Source organism: Balaenoptera ricei, chromosome 3 (assembly GCF_028023285.1).
Source record: "Balaenoptera ricei isolate mBalRic1 chromosome 3, mBalRic1.hap2, whole genome shotgun sequence".
In the NCBI taxonomy this organism is placed as follows: domain Eukaryota; kingdom Metazoa; phylum Chordata; class Mammalia; order Artiodactyla; family Balaenopteridae; genus Balaenoptera; species Balaenoptera ricei.
Genome location: NC_082641.1, coordinates 19,054,013 through 19,079,845, shown reverse-complemented (window position 1 = coordinate 19,079,845; position 25,833 = coordinate 19,054,013). Strand labels below are relative to the sequence as shown.

The window sequence follows — 25,833 nt, the reverse complement described above, 5'->3', positions numbered from 1 at the left end:
TCAGATAATCTTAGCTCTTTTGCTAGAACTGTGATTTAATCCAGTCTTACTCTAAGCTGATTTTCTAAGCAGCTCTCCATCAGTCCCTTGTGGCTGGCCTCCTGTAAGCTTTCCTCAATCTATCACCGCTAGAGCATTTTTCCCTTATTTTTTTGATATAGAATTTGAATGCAATATAAAAATCCAAACTATTTTCCAATGTAAGATATCCTTCTTCCAGGCATCGTGAAAGTGGTAATAAAAATGGAGATCCTGCGGCTTTCAGCTCTTGAATTACTACTATTACTAAGATTTCTATCATTTACAAGGCAGTCTCTGAATAGAACTCTAAAGAAGTTCTTTTTCTCCCAATTTTGCCCCCTTACTCTGTGTAAATTTCTCCTGTGTCTGGTAGGAAGTAGGTTGTACAATTTTTTAGCCATTAGCCAAGACTCCAGGTAATGAAATCTCAGCCGTTTTTATGATAAAATATTTAAAAGTCTCATTTATTTAATCACAATTTCTTAATTTACAAAAATGGTTTCAATATATTAAGAACTGGTTTTATACTGAAGCTTTGTAAACAAAAATTTCTAGTGAATATTTGCATCAGGGTGTTGTTTTATGTGGTAAATAGGTAAGGTCAAAATGCCTCAAAAATTGTAGTCTCATCCTTGAATATAATCACGTTATGACTGAGTTACATCTCTGGTAATTTTTTCTTTATTTCCTAAGAATGAATAATTGCCTCTTTTTTCTATGTATTAATCATTATTTCATCAACACACTTTCCAACAAAGTGTGAATTTCTTCTCTGCCATTTAAAAACACTATGTAATTCATTCATTTTAATTCATTAATTTCTCCTCCTTGGTGTTATACCTCTTGGAATTCTTCATCTCTTTAATCTGGACTGGTGCTCCCTGAGCCTATATACAGTTTTCTTCCTAAAATTCCTCTCTATTATTGTGCTGAAAATTCCCTTTGGCTTTCTTCTTATTACTGAATCCCATGCTTTCCTCTTCCTTTTTTTTAAATAAAGTTTATTTTTGAGCACATTTAAATTTACAGAAAAATTGAAACAATAGTACAGAGAATTCACATATATCCAGCACCTCTGAGATTATATCTTACATTAGCATGATACATTTGTTACAATTAAATAATAAATATTAACACATTATTATTAACTAAAGTCCATACTTTATTCAGATTTTCTTAGCTCTTACCTAATGTCCTTTTTCTGTTCCAGCATCCCATCTGTTACATTTAGTTTTCATGTTTCCTTAGGTATCTCTTGGCTATGACAACTTTCCAGATTTTCCTTGTTTTTTTTTTTTTTGTTTGTTTTGTTTTTTAAACAAGACGTGCCTTTATTTATTTATTTGGCCACATTGTGTGGCTTGTGGGATCTTAGTTTCCCAACCAGGGATTGAATCTGGGCCCCCTGAAGTGGAAGTTCAGAGTCCAAACCACTGGACCATCAGGGAATTCCCAAGATTTTCCTTGTTTTTGATGACATTCAAAGTTTTCAAAAGTACTGCTCAGGCATTTCATAGAATGTCATTCAGTTGGGATTTGTCTAATGTATTTCTCATGAGTAGACTGTTGTTATTGATTTTGCAGGGGAACACCAAAGAGGTAAACTGCCTTTTTCAGAACATCACATCAAGGGTGTTCTAACAATGCAGTTAAAAATAACACCATGAATGTAAATGTGTACTCAAATCTGTCTTCTGAGAGAGGGAAGGAGAGAGATTGTGTTCCTTGTCATCCATACTGGAAAGAGGTCCAATGTTGAGTTTCTTTTTTTTTTCTCCCACAGATATTTTTTCTTAGCTTATTGGTGATACCAGTATCATATCATTTACTGTGTGTGTGTATATATATATATATATATATATATAGTAAAGAGTAGGGTCTGGATAAGTCAGAGAGCAAGGATTAATGAACTCCACAGATCAAGATCATAGAGTAATTATCACCTTCAGGCATCTTTATTTAACTTCTAAGAGACAATGGAAGTGGGTTTACCATCCATACTTCTCTACTTCTCAGTGTTAAGTTTGTAAAACAGAAGAGTTGGGGTTAACATTTTTGCTGCACCAGAGAGAGTGTAAAATTTCCTTTTGGTGTGGGCTTACTAGGACCAAGAGAGGTGTGGTAGGGATATTTGCTCATCCCCAATGTATTCCAAAAACTACCTTCATATATATATATATATATATATATATATATATATATATATATATATACACACATATATATATATGTGTGTGTGTGTGTGCATATATATGTATATATATATAATATTTAAGAAGTACCCTTGAAAAATTATTCCATAAGTCATAGGCATAGTCGCCATTAAAGAGTTATCCTATATGCAGTTAGCCTTAGAATGTTACCCATGATAGAAAACCACTTGTAATAATTAACATACCTGTCAACCTAGTAAGACATCTTCTAACAAAGATAGACCCTTTCAGTGTAATTTATATAAAGTAGACCCCTTTTCAAGAGCTATTCTTAAAAACATACACACCCAAAATTAAATAAATAACTACAGAAACCACAGCCTTCAGTATCTCTCAGTTCTAAAGACACATTTAACGGAAAAGCTGTCACTGGGTATTTCACATCTAACTAACCCCTGCCTTGATATATGACCATTTTGTAAAATCTTCCTTCTGCTAAAAGCAACGTGTGGCTCCAGAGACTCATCATTGGGTTTGGAAAGTCTTTGGAAAGCCAATTTGGCTCCACAAAATTTAGGAATAATAGACATATGTAAAATTTTAAACACTGTGCCCGAAATCCAGTATATGGAGTAAAACGCATCTCTGGTGATGTCCTTTGTAACAAATATGTCTTCTTTAAAGTTGCCATGTTTCCGTAGGGTGCTGACACCTCAGAACAAGTCTCTGTTCTTGCTCTTGTGACAGCACCATTGGTGCTGGGGCAAGTGTACCCAGGTTGATGGCTCCTCATAATTTTTCCTTGTAATTTCGGCTATAGTTCATGCCTGAGGGAGTTGTTTCTCTTTCACTTAAGAACCAGAGTCCTTCAATCTCCTTGCATTACTTTTGTTGTGATATAACACTTTAAAAGCTCCCCGGCTGACAACTGTGGCCGGAGGCTGGGATCTGCCGGGAGCAGCATCATGCACTGAAAATAATATCTGTTCCTCTGTTCGCTGAAGCACCACAGTTTTATAGAGTGTTGGAACGGATTTTAGGATCCTAATGCAATAACATGAGTTAGGAAATGCATATGTATACACGTTCTAATTGAGTGATGAGATGAACATATATTTTATTTCTTCTTGTATTTAGCTCTACAGACATAAGAATATTGTTGATGGTGTCCCCACAATTCAAATGCTACTTGACAGACAGTTACTTAGCGTAAAACTATGCTATGAGGTCATTAGACATTATTCCTCAGATCTGTCTTGTTCCAAAGCTTATCTTTTCATTTATTTCTTTTATTATTATTTTTTAAAACTATACCAAGCCTGGAAGTGACCCCCAAATTCAGAGTCATCACTTAGGTCCCACAGGCTGCCCTCTCATCTGACAGACCCCAACACAGCACTCCCAGTTCAGTCTAACTGGGAAGAGGCTGGGCAGCTGGGAAGGGCCTTACCGCCTCTGTGCTTTGGGTCACCTGGCCTGTCTAGTGCCTTGCTGGGTGAATTAGCTGGGCTGTTGTGCCGTTTCTGAATTTTCAGCCACCATCCAATCCTGTTAGCACACTGGCCATGTCTATTATAGCTTTTTTTCTTTTCTTCTGTCTCTGCCTAGAATTATGTGTCTCTTTTTACATCCTGGTGGGTGAGGGCTGGGAGTCTTGAACCCCCTGACTTCAAAGGAACTATATTGACCTAATTGCTTCAAATCTTCTAAGTTCACAGGAGATCTAAATGAGTCTAAGAAACTTTATGCTGCCCAATATTGAGATAACTACTTCGCTTTGGAAAAAGTATTTGGAACTCAGGTCTTCAAGCTCCTATTCATTGTCTTGCTGGGATTTGAAACCCTTGATGCTCTCATCTATTTATGCATTCGTTCATTCAGGGATAGTGGAGAACAGAATCCAAGGGGATGGGCTCTTGAGTCAGAGTGCCCAGATTCAAACCCACATGCTATGCACTCCTCTGTGGACAATGGTCAAGTCATTTAACGTCTCTATTCCTCCATTCTATCTGTCAAATGGGTATAATAACACCTCCTTCACAGAGCAGTTGTACTGGTACAGAACACACAACATTACATGGAACATAGTGAGTTTTCAATAAAAGTTGGCTATTATCATTCAATGACTGATTCCCTCAAAATTAACAAATGCTTTTTCGGTACTTACAATACACTGTTGTAGATGCCAGGAACAGAACAGCTGAGAAAAGCTGACAAAAGAGACATCATTGCTACTCTCTTAGCCCCTGTTCACTCTACTCAGAAAAGTGGAACAAATAATCATACAAATACACCTGTAATATAAATTATTACTATTGATAATAATATTATTTATCAGTAAAGGGTTTGAGAGAAGGGGAGAATGGCAAGGGTCTAGCATGGTGTAGAGGTAGATCATGCAGGCCCTATTAAGTTCATGAACATCATAATAAAAATCCTGGCTTTTAAGATCTACTGTCTTAGCAACTTCCAGATATACAATACAGTGTTAACTACAGTCATGGTGCTGTGTGTTTCATCCTCAGTGTACAGTGAGAAGGCTTTACATTTTTAATTATAGATCTTTCTACTACAATGTGGTATGTGAGTTCCTAAAAAGCTTTGCCTTCTGCAGAATTCATACTAAAACAGCACCATTCATGGCAAAGAATAAGATTAAGTGCATATCTTCAGAACCTGTGAGGTCACCCCTGGCCATCACCATCCTAATGAAAATATCAGCAAAATAAACTACTCATACGTAAATATTCTTGTAAATATCAAAACATATTTTAACAAAAAAGGAGAAAGTAATTTGATGGCAGGGATACGGATAAGGATCAGACTACTTAGAGAAAGAGAAAGAGGAAAGTGCATGAAAAAGCAGAAGAACACAGCAGGCTAAGTAGAATACGTGTCCAGAGAGAACCGAAGGAAAGAACAAGAAGTGGGCACGAGGCGAGGGAAATGGGGGGATCTTCTGCCACACTGTACTCTTCTGTGGCTCCTCTTCACTTCAGCCTCATGACAATGTTGTGCATTTAGGGGCTGTTTTTGATGATGTGAATCTTTACAGTGCTGAGGAATTAGCTTATGAAAAAACATACTTTTTATGTTACTTTCACATTCTTCTTCACATCACAAACATCCATCCTAAGGTAACGAAAGAGGGATGATGTGGGCCAGTTAGAATTTCTGAAAGATTCCTCTAAAAGGAGATCAAAACTCAGATTTCAGACACCTCCACTTCCAAGGGAAAAGGGTATCTGGACTCATAGTGATGGTACTGATGATGAATATAGCCAACTGGACAATATCAAAAATCTCTAATATAAAATAAAAAGACACTGTTTAAAGAAATAACTTTAGGTATCAATGCTCACTAAAGTCTGAATTTTTTTTTTTTTAACTTTGGGTTTATTTATTTATTTATTTATTTATTTATTTATTATTTATGGCTGTGTTGCGTCTTCGTTTCTGCGCGAGGGCTTTCTCTAGGTTGTGGCAAGTGGGGGCCACTCCTCATCGCAGTGCGCGGGCCTCTCACTATCGCGGCCCCTCCCGTTGCAGGGCACAGGCTCCAGACGCGCAGACTCAGTAATTGTGGCTCACGGGCCTAGTTGCTCCGAGGCATGTGGGATCTTCCCAGACCAGGGCTCGAACCCGTGTCCCCTGCACTGGCAGGCAGACTCCCAACCACTGCGCCACCAGGGAAGCCCTAAAGTCTGAATTTTTATAACTCATGCCCCCCAAAAAATGGAGGAGAAAAAATTAATGGAACAGAAAGGCAAAAATACAACCTAATTATATATAATAGACTAGGTTTGGGAAGCTAGAGTTCCTGCCATCCATCTTTTCTACTCATGTTTATCTCCCCATCTGTTCTGTATATATGCCTGGGTAGGATTGACATGAGTAGGGGAAGAAACATGGACAAGATGGAAAATTCAAGAAATTAAAACACTATAGTTTTTGGTGTTAGTAATTTAAACTTGAAAACAGATGAGGAAAACATGTGCATTATTTTTACACAGGCTTATTGCACAGAGTTGCAAATATCCTGTGACATCCCAAATATATTGTCACACAAACATGACACAGTTTGTGCTAGATATTTGATTTTTGAATGTTAAGAATACATTCCTTAAGTAGAAATTGCAGGTGTGATTTAAACTCTATTGTTTAAATCAGTTCTATTCAGTAGAAAATAATGCAAATCACAAATGCAAGCTGCATCTATAATTGTAATTTTCTAGTAAACACACTAAAAATTAAAAAGAAATAGGTCAAATTAAATGGTTTATATTTATTTAACTTCTATATCCAAAATATTACCATGTCAACAACTAATAAATATAGAATCAATAGTGGGATTTTACATTCTTTGTTTTGTACTAGTTTTTGAAATGTGGTGTATAATTGAAAAGTAGAGCACGTCTCAACATCAATTTGCTAAATTTTAGCTAGACAGCCACATATGGCTAGTGGTTAGCATATTGCACAATATAAGTCTAAGTTAACTTTTTATGAACATTATTTTGCCAGAATGAAAAGACGCAATAAAATATATACTGTTTATGTTTTTGTTAGTAGCTAACAGGTGCATCCCTTCAGGCCAGAAAAAAATATATATCCTGTTTTATTTCTCCTTTTGGGAGTGTCCTTGTAGGATGCTCTCAAAATATAACTTTTAACCCTCCCCATCTCATATCTTAACTCAAGTGTAGTGAATTGCTCCCACATTAAATGTTTAAATTTGAATATTTGCAAAGAATGCGTTATACTTTTTATTATATTGTATGTAACTGAATAATCATTAAACCGAATTGCAACTGACAGGTTGACAAAATGCCCTGTTTTATAGGCGTGTGATTGAATATGTATTGATTTTGATTTTAGTTCTCTTGTTTTGGAAGCGCTGTACATAATTTCTGGCCTCCAACATTTTTGGCCCTTGGAAACTTCCCAGGCTGTGGGCAATGGGCCCCTAGTGCCAAATGCATGAAACTTCCCTGGCTGGAGCCACATTTTTCCCATGCTACTTACAGAACATAGATCTGCTCTCACCTTTTGGTCTCCCTGCAATTGGCACCTATAACAGGCTTTTGCTAACTTAAGTTTTGGCCACTTAAGTTTTGCCATCAGGATATTCTGTTTGCTTTCTTTTTTTCTTTTTTTCTTTTTTTACAGCATTGGTAAATTTGCCCTCATTTCTTTCCTATGACTATTTATTTTCCATTTCTGATTTAAGAGAGGGAAGGATTGTGTCTGTTATCCTATCTACTGTTTAACAAAGGTCCTAGTACCTTGTAAACACCCAAACCTTAGATAAGCAAATGAAAAAAAGTGTTTGTTGTAAGGAGATGTTCAAAGCTCATTTTACCTAAATGCAGGGCAGAGGTTGTCCATCTGATAGGGACCCAAGGTTGCTCTGAGCTGCACACCACCTACAAGATAATTCCTTTGTATCCAGTGTTTCTAGTATGCCAAGGCTAGAGAAACATTTTTTTTTTAACTTAAAGCTTATAATAAAGCCTTATAAAACAATCTGAGATTTTTCTCAATAACTTACATCTTAGTAAGGTCATTTACGTTTAGTAATTTATGTTATTCTTTCTTGCATGGTCCTATTCTTCCTATTCTCTAACTTCAGAGAATTCTTTTGCTTTTTAAAAACTGCTTTGTTTTGTCCTTATTCTCTAAATCTGTGGTTCTCAATCTTGGCCTATTTTGCCCCTCCCAGGGAATATTTATTTGGCAATGTCTGGAGACATTTTTTGGTTGTCACAACTGGCTGTGAGAGAGGGTGCTGCTGTCATCTATCGAGTAAAGGAAAGGGGATGCTGCTAGAAATCATAAAATGCACACGCTGGCTCCCCAGCGACAAAGAGTTATCCATCCCGAAAGGTCAATTGTGCCGTTTGTGAAATCCTACTCTCAGTTCACTTTAAAAATAGTGATCCTGGAAAAGAACTCTAATACAAAAAGATACGTGCACCCCAATGTTCGTAGCAGCACTATTTACAATAACCAAGACATGGAAACAACCTAAGTGTCCATTGACAGATGAATGGTTAAAGAAGATGTGGCACATATATACAATGGAATATTACTCAGCCATGAAAACAGAATGAAATAATGCCATTTGCAGCACTAATGTCATTTGGATGGACCTAAAGATTATCATACTAAGTCAGACAGAGAAAAACAAATACGTGATATCCCTCATATGTGGAATATAAAAAAAGTGATACAAATGAACTTATCTACAAAACAGAAATAGACTCACAGACATAGAAAACAAACATATGGTTACCAAAGGGGAAAGGCGGGGATGAATTGGGAATTCGGGACTAAAAGATACACACTACTATATATAAAATAAATAAACAACAAGGACCTACTGTATAGTACAGGGAACTATATTCAATATCTTGTAATAACCTATAATGGAAAAAATCTAAAAAAGGATATATATATATATCTGAATTACTTTGCTGTACACTTGAAACATTGTAAATCAACTATACTTCAATTACAAAAATAGTGATCCCTGTTTTGTTCTTAAAATGATTATTAAATTTAAAAAAATGATTGCTTCTATTTATGATATACCTTCTGCTTTATTGTAACTCATACTTTTCAAGTCTGTAAAAAAAACTTAGATGTTTTTTTCCAAGTTAACAGGTTAAAAAGCAGTGACCATTTACCAATATAATTCTTTTAAAGACTTTCCTCTCTGTTTCTTTAAATGTTGGCAGATATGATGAAAGTTTTGATGACTATCATCATGTAATTCTATCAGTTTAATGTATCTTTGTTAATCTGTTTTATAGGTCCCTTTAGATGGAATATAATATAGCAGAAGCCTTTTCATCAAAAGGATTAATGCCTGCATTATCATTTCTGCAATAAAAGAGAGAGCTAAGTGGTAGAGGCCACAGACACCTCAAACCTGGATTCCACAATACTGCATTAAGTGCTGGAGTTTTTATTACCCTGCTGTAGGAAAGCTTTTGCCAATGCTTACAAGGAACTGTTTATCCCTGCTGCTCTGGGTCCTGTTTGATGGAGGTCTCCTAACACCACTTCAACCTCAGCCACAACAGACTTTAGCCACAGAACCAAGAGAGAATGTTATCCACCTGCCAGGGCGGCGATCACATTTCCAACGAGTTAAACGTGGCTGGGTATGGAATCAATTTTTTGTGCTGGAGGAATACATGGGCTCCGAGCCTCAGTATGTGGGAAAGGTAATGGCGTTTTTCTTTTGATAACAACTTGATAGTAGGGGGGCTTATGCATTGTGTATTGTGTATGGATGTTTTGCACAGGAGTTGACCAAACCAGTGAGTAGAACACTGGAATTGAAATCTGAGAGACCTGGTTTCTCTTCCTGACTCAATGGCCCAGGTAAGCTTTGGAATATCATTTAATCCCTCTTTGCTTCCATTCTCCCTGGTTATTTTAATGAAATTAATATACATTGTGTTCCTATTTTTGGCATTATTTGCCAAAGACATGCAGTTAATATGTGTAAATGAAATTAAACCTGTTACTCTAACACATTATTGGTCATAGCCATTCTGGAATTGTTTACCAATGAGAGACAGGAAAAATCAGCAGGTATAAATATTCTACATTTTTGTTGGTATCTTTGAATGACCAGAATGTCTCCCTTTCCCTCCCTCTTAAAAAACATGATATACCGTTTAGATTGTGGTTCTGGAGTATAGATGGTCTCAGACGTATAATGGTTTGATTTAGGATTTTTTAACTTTACAATGTAGTGAAAACAGTATGCATTCTGTACCCGCATAACCATTCTGTTTTTCACTTTTAGTACAATATTCAATAAACTACATGAGATAGTCAACACTTGATTATAAAATAGGCTCTGTGCTAGATGATTTTTCCTGAGTGTAGGTTAATATAAGTGTTCTGAGAACGTTTAAGTCTGGCTAAGTAATGATAATCAGTAGAATAGGTGTATTAAATGCATTTCGACTTACAATATTTTCAATTTACAGTGAGTTTATTGGAATGTAACCCCATTGTAAGTTGAGGAAGCTCTATATTTGATTTGGCTTGCTTATACTTTATAAATAATTCCATTATTATAGGCTTTACAAGCTATTTATGAAGCTATTTATGGCTAAAGTAATAAATGCTGGAACCCAGATATGTACACATAAATCTCAACACAATACACAAATTTTAATCTTATTGTAATTTTGAAGAAATTAAAATTTTTTCACAAAATAGTTGATGGCAACTATCTGTTTCAGCACATTTATGTTTCACTGCTATTTTTCTTACATAAAATTTTTGACTCACGTCCATAATAGATAGGCCTTATCAATGATATCAGAATATTTTCCAGAAAAATAAATATTTTATGTATTTTGATTTTGTTATTTCCATTTTTTAATTTTCTAAAAGATTTTTCTATGGCTTTAATGAAAATATTTATGTTTGAAGAGAGTTTAAAATAAATCCAAAGACAGAAATGGAAAACCATAGTAGAAGGAGTATTAGGAAGCTGATATAGAAGATTATGTCTCTGGAATATTAAAGTCCCTAGAGGTTTCAGAAAACCTAAACTAATGAGAAACATGATGAGTCTTATGATTCTAATACTGGCTCAAAGGAAGCAAATCTATTCAAGATCTAAATTCTTTGCCCTAAGATTTTAGAATTTACCTTCTGGAAATTTATTTTTAAAATATTGAATACTACAGTGGGGAAGGTCTTCAGATAGAACCTTGTTGAAAATGAACAGGTAGCCAGGGTTGCCCTAGTGTTACCAAACACAGGTTCATGTGCCCGATGCACCGTGAGTCCAAACAAACCAAAACATCAAAGTTTGGAGCAGAGAAAGGTTTATTGCAGGGCAATACAAGCAGATGGGTGGCTCCTGCCCCCAAAACCCTGAGCTCCCTGAAGGATTTCAGCAAAGCACTTTTAAGGCAAGGTGGGGGAGGGGCGTGGTTAGTTGTTGCAAACTTCTTGGTGTCGGAATCCTTTGTTCTTGCAGCTGTCCACATAGGTCAGGTCAGGATGTTCCTGTAAACCTCCAACAAGACAAAAGTTATTCTCTGTTCTGCAACTTTTTATCTCTACATGAATGGACTCTTAAAGGTCAGAGTCTTGAGAATAGGTTATCCTGTATATTTCAAGCTATAGGCAACATTCTTTTACAAAAGGTGCAGAGCCAGCATGACTAAGCATAGGCAACAGAGTACAAAGGTAAAAGAAACAGATCTAATATGGAGTCAGATTTGCTCTTCCCTATTACACTATGGTGTATGGGCCCTGATCAAATTTATTTTCTCTGGGGTACCTATCTATATATAAAATTTGAGTCACATCAAATCAGTCTTTGAGTACCATTCTGGCTGTCCAATTTTTAGTGATCTTGCAAAAAATACACAGTGCCATTTAGCAGGAGTAATATCCTTGACAGGCCATCTACTAGGAATCAGGGCCTGGTCTTGTGGCCCTGGGACAACTCCATAGTGGTAGTCCTGAGGTCCATATGGTACCTGGTGAACCCAAAAATTGAGCAGAAAGTCAGAGAGACCCTTAAAGGAGATAAATGTCTACTGAGGCCCAAGCAATTCCAATCCAGCCCAGGGCACCCCACTCAGATGGCATTGCTCCACAAATAGCCCTCGGCACAAGACGGGCCTTAGAAACTTTTGAGGAAAGCACTCCAAAGCATGGATGTCCCCTGATGTTACCGTACATAGTTTCTGCTTATATGATTCCTCTATGTGATCACAGAATATAAAAAATCACTAAACTTTTCTATGGTGAGATAATTTCATGTTGTCCTAGTGCACTCGTTTCTTGTGAGTTAATTTTGCATAAGGATTGAGTTTTCAAATCCAAGACAAATGAAGAGGTAGCATAGCTCTAGAACTCTGCCTCCTGGGTGTCAGTTATATCAACTCTGCTTGTGATGGAAGCCGGACATTGCATTGAGGTTCCAGGCAAATGTCTGCTGAGAAGCCATTCTCTGGTTTTGACTAAAGTAGATCCATAGCCTTTACTTGCCAGAATTTGAGGTGAGAAAGTTGACATTTTGTTGAAAATTTAATGGAATTGACTTTTAATCTATCCTAGCTAGTGTAGAATTTCACATCCCAATGGACATGATTAAAAGGATCTAGAAGCTGCTTATGCAAGTTTTGTTTGATGGCCTTGAATTCTATTTTTATAATTGCTATGATAGTATGGAATTCATCCAAATCATTTAAGAGATGAATTAGTATTTATAAATAGATTTAAAAGGTCTAAGATCTAACCTATTATGAAATTAAAATATTATTTTCATAGACACATGGTTCCCCATTTGTAAAGTATAATGAAAACCCATGGTTCTCAGGCAATGTATGTTTCTAATGCAAATGAAACAACAGTTGCCAAGATTTCCTTTCCACATGGAAACTAATTAAAGTTTAATTAACTCTGTCTTGATGATTGTAGATGTGGGAATAGTGATATGATAACATTGGGACCAAGTCAAGCATTATAAATACGTGTGTAAACATATAAATATATTTGTGCTCCTGCTTTTTTCTAGAAAGGCTTTGAGACAGTTCATAGTAAAGCAAGGTACTATAAATAATATAGAACTCTGTGTCAAGGGAGTACACAAGTGTCAAGCACAATGGTCAACTGAACTATTATAAGTGAGCTTCAAATTTAACGTATGTTTCTTTTCAGCAAGAACATACGTGGAAAGTATTAATTTGTAGAGTTCCCATTATTGGAAACTCCACTTATTGAGAGAAAAAAGAAATTTCCCTACCTTCAAATATAAAAGAATTTCTTCTGGTAGAAATTAAGGGGGGGTGGTTGAGTGGCTTAATAGATATTAGCCTCAACACTGTTATATTTAATATTTAAAAGGAACAGGTGTTATTGTTGACATCCTTTCAAGAAAGACCAAACCTTGGTGTTGCTTATAATGAATATTATTTTATATACAAATATATCCCAAGGGTGTCGAGAGGTAAAACCAATGCTTTTCTCAAATAGACATTTTGGATTTACTACAACACTTGGACACGTGTAAGGTGCTGTATTGCAGAGCAACACAGAAATTAATTTGATCAGCAAACATTTTAAATTCATTTATTACCTATTGCTCAAAGTCATCTCAAAAAATTATTATTAAAGACACACACGTACACATTTGCTTACACACACACACACACGCACGCACAGTAAGTTGCTTATACCAACAAATATAACTGGGTGCCTTTGTCTGTATAGTATTAAGTTATGTCATAGCCTCAAAGCTATGTATCAAGAAAATGCTACCCATCTCATCTTCAAATAATAATTTAGAGAATTGAGTTGTGACTTCAGATGATCTTTGTTAGCAGCAATTCTTAAGTCGAAAGTGTTTAAAATGGCAGAAAGATTAAGAATTGAAGCATATCTAAACCCTAATTTCAGAGGCATTTCTTTATTTAACATTTTTCATTGAGAATGCATTACAATTTCAGAAAGCATTAAGCCTTGTGAGGATAAATTTAAGTATGAATGTCTTTAGATTGCAATTATAACAGGTAAGCTTTATTGAGCATCTTAAGGCAGGATTTTAAACGCTTTACGTACCAAAGTGTATGTAGTCTTCACAACAGCACTAGGAGGAAGATTATTAGTAGGCCCATTTTACACATCAGAAAAGTGAGGCACAGAAAGTTAAATAACTTCCCATGGCCCAACACCCAATAAATACTGAGACTGGGATTTTAAGCCGGGTAGAGCAGGGTAATTTAGTTTCATTGCACCAGAAAAATATCACATTTTATTGTCCTATAAGCATCTTAGGAGTGAACAATAATTTTACTACAACAATTAATTTTAATACTGTGACAAAGACCCTATGAGGAGCTGTGGAGACAAAGGAAGGTCTATGACTATGCCTAGAAGATGGAGGAGGAATTCAAGGAAGGCTTCACAGATGACGAAGCACCTGAGATGAGTCTTGAAGGATGACTTTATTTTTTCAGAAAAGATAGTCTGAGGAAAAGTTTTTATAAACACTGAGGCTTGAAAGTGTTAGGTGAGCCTCGATAACCGTATTTCAATATAGTCAGAGAGTGTGAAACCAACATTTCAGAGTAGGTAAATAGAGAATGTGCAGAGGCTTAAGTCTGGTACCAAGATCAGTAATATATGTTCTTTTTGTTTTTTTTTAATTGAGATATAATTGACATAGAATAGCAGTTTCAGGTGTACAATGTAATGATTCGACATTTGTATACACTGTGAGATGGTCACCCCCATAAGTCTAGTTAACATCTATCACCACACAGTTACATTTTTTTTTTCTTGTGATGAGGACTTTTAAGATTTACTGTTTTAGCAACCTTCAAATATGAATACAGTATTATTAAGTGTAGTCACCATGCTGTACATTACAGTATTATTTGTTCTTAAAGGCAACAGGATCCATAGTATCTTGATTGAGGATTCCCATGGACAGAATTACAGTTCTAGAATGATTACTCAGAGATCCATTTGAAGGACTTGGAGACAGAAAAACAGACATGGAGATAGGAGCATACGAAGGAGAAGGTTACAGTAGGATCGTCTCGGAAGTAATAAAGGAAATTGGATATTAGAGTTGGACATTTGAAAGGTAGACAATAGAAGATTTCAAGATCCATTGGTCAAGACAATATAAAGGATGAGACAAATAATTAGTGGATAATCATATGTAGAGAATGAGAGGGAGAAGGGAAAAAAATGATGCAGATTCCTGGCTTCTGTTTTGCTGGTATTCTGTATAGATTTGGTTTTAGAGTAAGAAATAAAAGGATCACTGCTAGACATTATGTATCCAGAGTTGCTGAGAAGTATCCAGGTGAAGTATCTCATAGATATTTAGACACATTAATCTAGAGTTCACAAAAGATCCTGTGGTAGAGATACAGGATCAGGGGTAATTGGTATACAGATGGTGGTCAAAATCACATAACTGGGTAACAAACTAGGAAAAATTACAGAGAAATATGAGAACCCTGATTTTTAACTGCAAAGCAGATGAAGAATAGATAGATCTAATTAATAAGAAATAAAAGACAAACGTGTAAGAGTGTTATGGAAAGTAAAATAAAATAAAGTTTTAAGAATAAGAAATGACAAATAATGTCAAACTCCACAGGTCAAATTAAACAATGACTGGAGCACCTCTACTGATTTTGTCATTTAGTGAGCCAGAGGTAAACTTACTCAAAGTGATTTTAATCGTTTTCTCTAGGGTTTGACGAAAGGAGGAAGGGATGGGTACAGCCTGTAGATGACATTTCAAAAGTGTAGGTGAAATTGATTGGTGTATGCCGGTGTGATCTGATAGGGATTCTATTAATATTTTCCAGAGAAACAAAACCAATAGGATGTATATATATGACTTAAGGGAAATGACTTTTTAAAATATTTTCTTGTGGTAGAACTAATCAGCAATGTGTGATTCTCCTCACCAGCAAGAAACCCTAAGAAAGGAGAAGGAGTAAGTGACTGCATCAATTCACTATTGAAGTTTTTGGGGGGAGTCATTGTGATGGAGTAGAGAGAAGAGTACTAAAAAAGAAGTCCAAGAGAAACCAGGTTGGAACTACAAACACTAAGGTTCCAAAGAGACATACCAATAAAAATATATGCTTTTTTATATACACGCGCACCTCGGCGATATTTCAGCTTCAGTTCCAGACCACAGGGATAAAGGAAACATTGCAATCAAGTGAGTCACACACAGTTTTTGGTTTCCCGGAGCATATAAAAGTTAGTTTGCACTGTACGTGGTCTATTAAGTGTGCAATAGAATTATGTCTGAAACAACAACGTGCATACCTTAATTTAAAAATACTTTATTGCTGAGGGGTAAGATGTGACAGGGTGAGAGAGTGGCATAGACATATATACACTACCAAATGTAAAGTAGATAGCTAGTGGGAAGCAACTGCATAGCACAGGGAGATCAGCTCGGTGCTTTGTGACCACCTAGAGGGGTGGGATAGGGAGGGTGGGAGGGAGGGAGATGCAGGAGGGAGGAGATATGGGAACATATGTATATGTATAACTGATTCACTTTGTTATAAAGCAGAAACTAACACACCATTGTAAAGCAATATACTCCAATAAAGATGTTAAAAAAAAAAAGCAGAATAAATCCAGAAATTTCTCTTGACAAAAAAAAAAAAAAATACTTTATTGCTAAAAGATGCTAACTAACCGTCATCTCAGCCTTCAGCAAGTTGTAGTAGCAACATCAGAGATCACTGATCATATCACCATAAAAATATAATAACAAAGAAGTTTGAAATATTGGGAGAATTACCAAAATGTGACCCAGTGGCAGGAAGTGAGCAACTGTGGTTGGAAAAATGGCACCGATAGACTTGCTGGACACAGAGTTGCCGTAAAACTTCAGTCTGTAAAAAGTGTAATATCTGAGAAGCACCATAATGTGAAATGCAATAAAACAAGGTATGCCTGCAAGTGTGTGTGTGTATTCACATGTATGTGTGTGTGTGTGTGTGTGTGTGTGTATATATATATATATATATATATATATATATATATATACACAAAAGTCAAGGCAGTAGCAATAGAATTTCATTTTTTAAATAAGTATATGTAGAATTTGTTTTGGATTAGTAAAAAAAATAGAATAAGAAAGGAAGAAGAATAGAGATAATATAATAGTGTATTAAAATGGCTATAACTGCACTGCAAAATTATTTGCCTATCTGGAAATTCTTCTAAATTAACACAATATTGAGATGATGTTTTGACTCATGTATATGTCTCTTTGCATCCAATAAAAATGCAGATTATATCATAAAGTTATACTAACACATTTATAAGTTACTTGCATGGCTCAACATCTTTCTTTCTTTCTCCCTTCTCCTTCCCCCTTCCATTCTTTCTTTCTTCCTTCCATTCTTTCTTTTTCTTTCTTCCTTCCATTCTTTCTTTTTCTTTCTTCCTTCCTTTCTTTCTTTCTTTCTTTCTTTCTTTCTTTCTTTCTTTCTTTCTTTCTTTTTTCTTTCTCTCTCTCTCTCTCTGGTTCATGAGTCACATAGCTTTTTGAGAAGCCCATAATGTGCTTTTTATGGTTCAGTTTACTCCTAAAGTGTGAGCTTTCAATATCAGAGTAATTCCTGCTCATTTGAGATTCAAGGTTCATCACACCAGCTCAATCTTCATACAAGATTTAAAACCTTATGCATCCTGTTGACTCCTGCCTCACTTACGTATCTGAGAACCTTTGCAATATATTCAAGTGCCCTAAATCAAGGTCTTGTTTCTAATCCATTCTGCTGCCAAATGGATTGACCTTGCTGCTAATCAAAGCATCTTTAGCTACCTGCTCTTTCTGTAGCAAAACATCAGAATAAACCATTAAGTAAGCCTGATATTTTATTACACACCTTGGTTCTTAAACATATCCCTGAGTTTTATAGTTTCTCTCAATACATGAGGCTGTCTTTGAAATAATCATTTTGGGGTATGATTAGACAGCAATATATGTAAAAGGAAAATTGCTGAAGTAGAATTTGAGCAAATAAATAACACAATATGCTAAAGTTCTTGTCAAATAGTCGATGCCCATTGTATGTCAGTTCTCTCCTTTACAATTTATTTCTTGCTTCTAGCATGCTAGTTGTTTCCTAATAGCTGTGCCATAAAGGTCTAATGGGATTACTTTAATCGAACTGGCAGGGCCTTGAATGAAATTCAGCTATCTTTAAATCAATATATGAATCATTACAAACAACATTTCAAAAATAACATGGGCAGCTTTAAGATTTGAGCACTCATTTCTTTTTCTCCTTCTTTCTTCTCCTCCTCCTCTCCTCCTCCTGCTGTTTTTCCACCTTACCTCTAATTATCTTTCAATCCTTCCTTTTCTTCTAACCACTTCTCTATATTATTTAGGGATTTGCCTGAGTAGTTACTTAAAAGCTAAGATAAAGAGTTCGGAGGCTTTGATTCTAATTTCCAGGTCTTAGAATAATTATCCACATGAAAGCACATGTGTGTCGATCCACATGACTAAGAACATAGTGGAACATCATATACCCGGATTATGCTGTCACCAGGAATAACCCAAATGCATTTGTCACAGACTTCACAGTACAGATCACTCTGTGTGTGTGTGTGTGTGTGTGTGTGTGTGTGTGTGTATGTGTATGTGTGTTTCCAAAATTTTTTCGGTAAAACATTAGTTAAAAGAAAGTTCATTGGATTCTTTGGAAAACAGTGCTCTCTGTTGGCTAACATTGATGAACCACTACTCCTTATGTATTATACCAGATGATAAGAAGTGGGGCCCAATGGAATGATTAGAGAAGTACCCTGGGAAAGCCCACCTGTATGTAAAGATAACAGAAAAAGCAAGTACAAAGTGACCTGAATGATAACGATTTCAAATTTAATGTTCTCATCTTCCAACAATATTGAATTGATGAATTTATGCCACAGTTATGCCACTCAGACCTACACTTGTAATATAGAGGGGTTCTTTGGATACACTTTACACATAACAGATATCTGAGAAAAATTCCTTTTTCTTGACTCTGAAAAAAGTGAGACCACTGTCACAGGAGGTACTATCTATGTATGTTTCATTGTTTGTGAGGAGCAACATAATTTATTGCTACTGATATTTAATCAGTACAACTAATATATGAAATTACTATTATGGAAGCATATGTTTTCTACTCCTGGAATTTCCCATAGAGATTGCATAAAGGAGATTTCCTATATAGTATATATCAACGTAACCACTTTAGAGTAGACTTTTAATGCATATTCATTCTCATTATTTCTTTTTTCTGTTGTTGTTTTATGCCATTTGTATACTTTATTTTTTTTTAACATCTTTATTGAGGTATAATTGCTTTCCAATGGTGTGTTAGTTTCTGCTTTATAACAAAGTGAATCAGCTGTACATATACATATATCCTCATATCTCCTCCCTCTTGCGTCTCCCTCCTACCCTCCCTATCCCACCCCTCTAGGTGGTCACAAAGCACCAAACTGATCTCCCTGTGCTATGCGGCTGCTTCCCACTAGCTATCTATTTTACATTTGGTAGTATATATTAGTCCATGCCACTCTCTCACTTCGGCCCAGCTTACCCTTCCCCCTCCCCATGTCCTCAAGTCCATTCTCTACGTCTGTGTCTTTATTCCTGTCCTAACACTAGGTTCTTGAGAACCTTTTTTTTTTTTTTTAGGTTCCATATATATGTGTTAGCATACAGTATTTGTTTTTCTCTTTCTGACTTACTTCACTCTGTATGACAGACTCTAGGTCCATCCACCTCACTACAAATAACTCAATTTTGTTTCTTTTTATGGCTGAGTAATATTCCATTGTATATATGTGCCACATCTTCTTTATCTATTCATCTGTTGATGGACACTTAGGTTGCTTCCACGTCCTGGCTATTGTAAATAGAGCTGCAATGAACATTGTGGTACATGTTTCTTTTTGAATTATGGTTTTCTCAGGGTATATGCCCAGTAGTGGGATTGCTGGCTCATGTGTTTATTCTATTTTTAGTATTTTAAAGAACCTCCCTACTGTTCTCCATAGTGGCTGTATCAATTTACATTCCCACCAACAGTGCAAGAGGGCTCCCTTTTCTCCACACCCTCTCCAGCATTTATTGTTTGTAGATTTTTTGATGATGGCCATTCTGACCGGTGTGAGGTGTTACATCCTTGTAGTTTTGATTTGAATCTCTCTAATGATTAGTGATGTTGAGCATCCTTTAATGTGTTTCTTGGCAATCTCTATCTTCTTCGTTCTCATTATTAAACAGTACTGCTGCTTTGTTGTTGTTGTTGTTTTTGTTGGTGTCCTTGTTTTCTGTCAGCTATCATGAACAAGCAGTCTTCCACAGTTTCATGAATGTTGGAAGAAAACATGAGATGCCTGGGTCAGAGACAAGGGACATTCCTACCCACAGCACAGCAGGCAATAAGAGCATCAGCATCATCGGGTCAGTTCCCATTGCCTCAGGTGCCAATGGGCAAAATGCATAGGTCAGATGGGTGCCACCACATGCTGTGGGTTACATCACAGGAGAGGAACCCTAATAATTCCCATCCTTCATTTGGAAGGGAGATATTATCGTTATTTTGTTGCATTACAAGCATTATGTGCACCTTGCTTTGGAAGAAGACAATGTATCTCAACATTTCAAAAGTTGTAGCTATATAAAATTCTTGAAAATATAGTCTTGAAAAAGGGCATTTGGTGCTTTCTGTGTAAGACCTGCAAGAACAAAAGAGACAATGGAGAATTATCTCTCAACGTGATATGGTGTGTTGACTCACTAAAGCAACACCAAGTAATACAGTGAGCTAGAAGTTAGGATCAGTTTAAATACCTTCTTCTGCCAGCTAACTGAATTGCTTTTTCAGTAGTCAAATGACAGCTCTCTTTCTCTCTCGTTCTCTTTCTTTTTTATGCAACATAGAAAAATCATATTCTCTTCCATTCTGAATTGTGGACTCAGAATTATAAATATAAAGGAGTAGTGGAACTGAATGTATGAAGAAATGTCCCAAGTCTACTTCTGGCCCTTAGTGATGTTGGTCTCCACAAATGAACTATCTTCTCAATAAGTATAACCTTTTCAGTATACATTCTTATTTTTTATCTTAGTGATAGAAAATAATTTGTCTTTTAGCCACTGGGTATGAATAATTGTTTGGAATATAACCTTCTCATAATTAAATTGATAGTCTCACTCCTTGATTAAAATTACTATTTCCATCATAAATGGTGACTTACTGTAATAAGGGATGAAGAGTTCATATAGAATTAAATTTCTCTTTATTTTACAAAGTATTCAGTGATATTTAATTTTGAAATAACTTGAAATAGTTTGGAATTATTTATGGGATTTTATCATACTTTCAGCCATCTATTTTAAAGGATATGAGATTGTAATTCAAAATGTTTTCAAAGTGATGGGCAAGGATATTTTCGCATGATATATAAAAGATTCTAAATACAATTCTCTGTTGAGTAGACTTATAAACTAAACAATAAATTGGTAGCATTGACAAGAGGGAATCACAGTTATGTTGGCCATGTCAGCTACTATTGCAAATTCATTTCAAATAGTAACTTTTGAGGCCATTTTAACCAGTGTTGTAGCTTTAAAAAACAAACAAAATAAATTAAAACACAAGGAAAACCATACTTTGACAATAAAGCCAGATAATAAGAAATGGTTGAAAACATAACCCTCCAGTAATTTTTCACTTCACTTAAAACATTTTGAGCATCAAATAGGAAAACATTTAAATTATTTTTATTATCCACTATATGATCATGATCAGGAAATTCCTTTAAAATTCTTCCTTTGCTTCATAACTGTCTACAAATAAGAACACTGAATGTTTTCTTAAGTCTACGGCTACACTCATGTAGTGCCAAAGAAGCACATGGAAATTAGCAATAGTTTAATTTCTAACAAATGATTGAAGAAAATTTGTTTAATTAAACAATCAGAGCTTCTTATCCCATTTAAAGCCTAGCTTTAAAATTTCATTGAAAATAAAACTGAGACCAAAAATAACATAAGGTAAGTATAATTATTCCTTTCTTTTTCTTTCTTTCTTCCTTTCTTTCTTTCTTTCTTTCTTTCTTTCTTTCTTTCTTTCTTTTCTTTCTTTCTTTCTCTCTTTCTCTTCTTTCCTTCTCTCCTTCCTTCCTTCCTTCCTTCCTCTTTCTTTCTTCCTTGATTAGAAAATGTCTTAAGAGAACAAAATAAGGGGAAATTTAGGGGAAGAGTAGAGTCTATTCTAATGGATAAAAAATAGTAAATATATGTACAAAGATGCACTAGACTTCCTTTTAGATAGTATCATTGAAGACTTCCAAAAATTCATACATATATTTTCTAATATCAAGGAATTACTCCAAGGTACACACTTTATTGTGAATGTTTGCATATCCCTTGGTTCCCTGGAGGACACAGAGCAGTGAGTGACATATCTGACCACCTCTCTGCCCCTAACAATTGGACCTTCATCATCATCATTTTTTGCACACGAAAGCTTGTGCAAAACACTATGTGTTTCCAGTTAAGTGAACACTTGTAAATATCTGGCTCTTGTGGATCATGAAAGAGCAAGTCTCCATCCTCATGGTTTGGGGTCAGAGTAGTGGAAATGAGGAGAGGATGGAAGAAAGTAATTTCCATGTCCAGTTATTCCTGAAGAAATCCATGTCCCCAGTTTCCCAGTGTCTGTACTGACAAGTTCCTCAGAATACACTCCTTTCCCTGATCCCATTGCTTTATTTTTCCTGGAAGGAAAGAGTGGTTCTGATACTAAATTTGGTTGAAGAATCTTAATAACACATTTTTCCCCCTGATAGTAACAAGTATCTAAGTATCTTTGAAAGTGCTTCTCTGCTAATGGCTACCTCTGTTCATACTATCCTTTACTTCAAAGTCAGGGAATTCTAGAGAAATATTTAGTGTAATAAAGAAAAACCTAAACATAAACAGGAACCTTTCAAATATGAGTTTTGATCAGGAATTGGCAAACTATGGCTTGCACACCAAATCCAGCCTGCTGACTGTTTTTGTAAATAAAGTTTTATTGGAATACAGTCATGATTGTCTACATACTGTCTATAGCTGCTTCCACACATGATGGCAAAGTTAAGTATTTAGGACAGAAATCTATTAGGTCACAAAACGTAAAAAACTTACTATCTGGCTCTTTACAGAAAAATTTCTTAGATAATTACACTTGGCAAACAAAAATTCTGTATGGACGTAGGTCTTTTACATGTAGACGCTCAGAACTGCTCACTCAAACCTGTCTGTCTTGAGGATTCAGGATTCTCATTCAAAGGCTCATTCTCAGAAATGGGTCTCCTGGGAGAGAACAGGCAGGGTGCAATGAAAAATCCTGCCCTCTTTTGTGGCTTTGAATAACCTTACTACCTCAGTATCCTCATCTGTAGAGTAGGGATGATATGGAAAGAAAATAATAAGGTTATTGTGTGGGCGAATTAATCCACATATGGAATGATGTATGAACATTCTCAGCCAAGTGTCATTAATGTTGCTGTGCTACCCTCACTCAACAATTTTTTGCCCAGTGAGTGTGGACATTGTAATATTTCTGGATGGAATATGGGTTTCACAAAAAGGTGTCTAGATTAATCAGAATATCCTTTTCATTCCTTGGAATAAGAGAATCATATAGGATGGATCTGTCATATTCTGTGGATTAAGACATAGATTCCCATTTCCACTATTACTCCTTAGTTTCCCAAGAATCTCCCAACACCACAAGCATGTCCATGTTCCAAGCTTTTGTTCCCTTATCTAAGGGTATCCAAATGGCCAGAACAACAGTAAAAGATAATCTTGGACATATAGTCACAAAAGTGGAGGAATTATTACTAGAATTAATATAGCTCACATTGTTGGGAGTGCAATGATTCCTATCATAAAGCACAGAAGAAGTGAGCTTATTCAGTGTTAACAATGTATTGGAAAAGCCAAGTTAAAACCAAATATATTCATGAGAACAAATGAATAAAATCAAGACCCAGAGACTTGTAACACACTAGATTAAGTCAATGTTAATACGTATAGTGGATAAAATCATTTAAACACTATTTAACAGACTCTTTTCATTTCTTTGGTTGGTTTAGACACATTTGTTATGTATAATATCTGGCTCCTTTATACTCGTTACAATAAACAATTACAAATAAACTTTTCAATTATATGTACATTTAAAAATTTTGCATTTCATGGAAGAAATCTAGTTTTCATAGTATAGAATGCCAGTGTTTAAATTCAACATTTAGAAGTGCTAGTTATGACATATTTTTATCAATATGTGCAAACATGCACTTGTTAGTTAATTTGCCAAGCATATTTCTAGTTTTTGCCTCCACTGGTTAAATTGTTCTGTAACATACAATCTTTGATTAAATATCAAATTTTAGTTATTATATGGGACATATTGAATACATTTAAGAAATGATTATTTCATTTTTGTCATTCAATCAGTTTTGAAGTATAGTCACATTTATATTTCAAAAGTGATGCCTTTATTAGCGGCTAGGAATACATATTACTGAGTGAAATTTTTTGGATCAAACAATGATCAAGAGCAGCTACTAAGTTAATAATTAAGTAACTAAGTAGGGGAATATTCCAGTTCAGTTAAGTAGAATAATTACTTCCAGAAAAATAACTATATATACTCTCAATACACTAAGCTTCCTGGGTGAGAGTTCAGAAGAACAAACAAGATATAGATAAAAAACTAAGAGTAGGTAAGGACTGGGGGAATTTTAGGATGAGTGAAATGTGAACTTGGATAGAAAGGAAGAGAGAATGTTGTCAGAAATGAAAATATAAGTTTTGATGTGCTCCCCTTATGTTCTCGGCTTCAATAATATAGATCTACACAATCAGGTCCTATTTTGAGATGATAAGAAAACAAGCTCCCATGAACCAACTGAGTGGGATGTCTAGTCTCTTCCCAAGTGGCTTGCACCTGTCATGAAGAAGCTGTCCTTGCAACTGCTTCTGCAGGGAGTGAGGGGCAAACTGCAATAATGTCTTCGTCCCAGCTCTACCTGGCCTTGCAGCGCAGGTCTCTGCTGAATTTTTAAGGCTAAGCCTGATCTCTGTGATGCAAGGGAATGAGTGTTTTCCTCTCAGCAATAATCCAGTTGGGGATAGGGTTATGCCTGATGTCAGGATAAAATTATTAATAGCACCCATTTTTACTTTCAAAAGTGTTCTTGATGAATGACAAATTATACGACCTCCGTAGTGTGTACATCATTTAGAAAACTGTCTGGGCCACAAAGGCTATGTCCATATTGTTATAGCTCTATTAAATCATATCCATGCATGCAGCGATTTTGCCCCAAGCGTGCCCTTTTGAGTTGATTGGCAGAACATTCGGAATCAGCTGCATTCTAGACTGAAAAAAACACTATTCTCCCATGGCGTAGTCTTGGTTTTTGACACAGAATTTTCCTGATCATTAAGGTGACTTTTCCCCTATTATTCTTCTGAACGTTTGCCTCAATCAGAGTCTCTACATACACTGAACATACTTAATCACATTAATGGCCTTTATATTATTAGTAGAAAATTATTCTGCTCTTTTATAAACTTTCCAATAAAATAGATATGTAGAAGAAAGTTTCAATCTTATTTTAACAGTCAATATTAGCTAAGATTTGGACAGACCCTTGCCAAACCGAAATATCTTCTTAGAAAACTGCCCTTATATCAGTGGGGAGGTGCTGTGGCATATATTTACATAAATAAAGTAGGCCTCTATTCATTTTTTCCAGAACTAAGAAAAAGATTTGTCCAAAGGTAAATTCTAGAGGTCAGGGACTTACTAGAAAGCATCTAATTGAAATTTTTCCAGCATCAAATATATACAAACCAAAACTCCATCAGATACCTACTAACGTTATGGTGGGAGATAATTTGGTTATAAACACACTGGTTCCTCCAACTCCAGGAATTATTTATAAGTTTTTCTAGAATTTGAGCAGATTAAGAAGTTGGAAGAGGAGATGACAGAATGGAGATGGTGTTTCTAAGAACAGTTTCTTGAAAGAGCAGAAT

At 35.6% G+C, this 25,833-nt stretch overlaps 1 protein-coding gene across 2 annotated transcripts in view; it reads left to right on the top strand.

Annotated features, from left to right (window-relative positions):
- The first annotated feature begins 9,175 nt into the window (after positions 1 to 9,175).
- The window catches only part of CDH12 (cadherin 12), a 276,586-nt gene continuing 259,928 nt past the window's right edge, over positions 9,176 to 25,833 (top strand). Inside the window, exon 1 of one of the 2 annotated variants that reach the window (XM_059919224.1) lies at positions 9,176 to 9,406. In XM_059919224.1, coding sequence (XP_059775207.1) covers positions 9,176 to 9,406 — 231 coding nt within the window. The remainder of the gene's footprint in view (positions 9,407 to 25,833) is intronic. The other variant, XM_059919226.1, reaches the window with a different exon arrangement.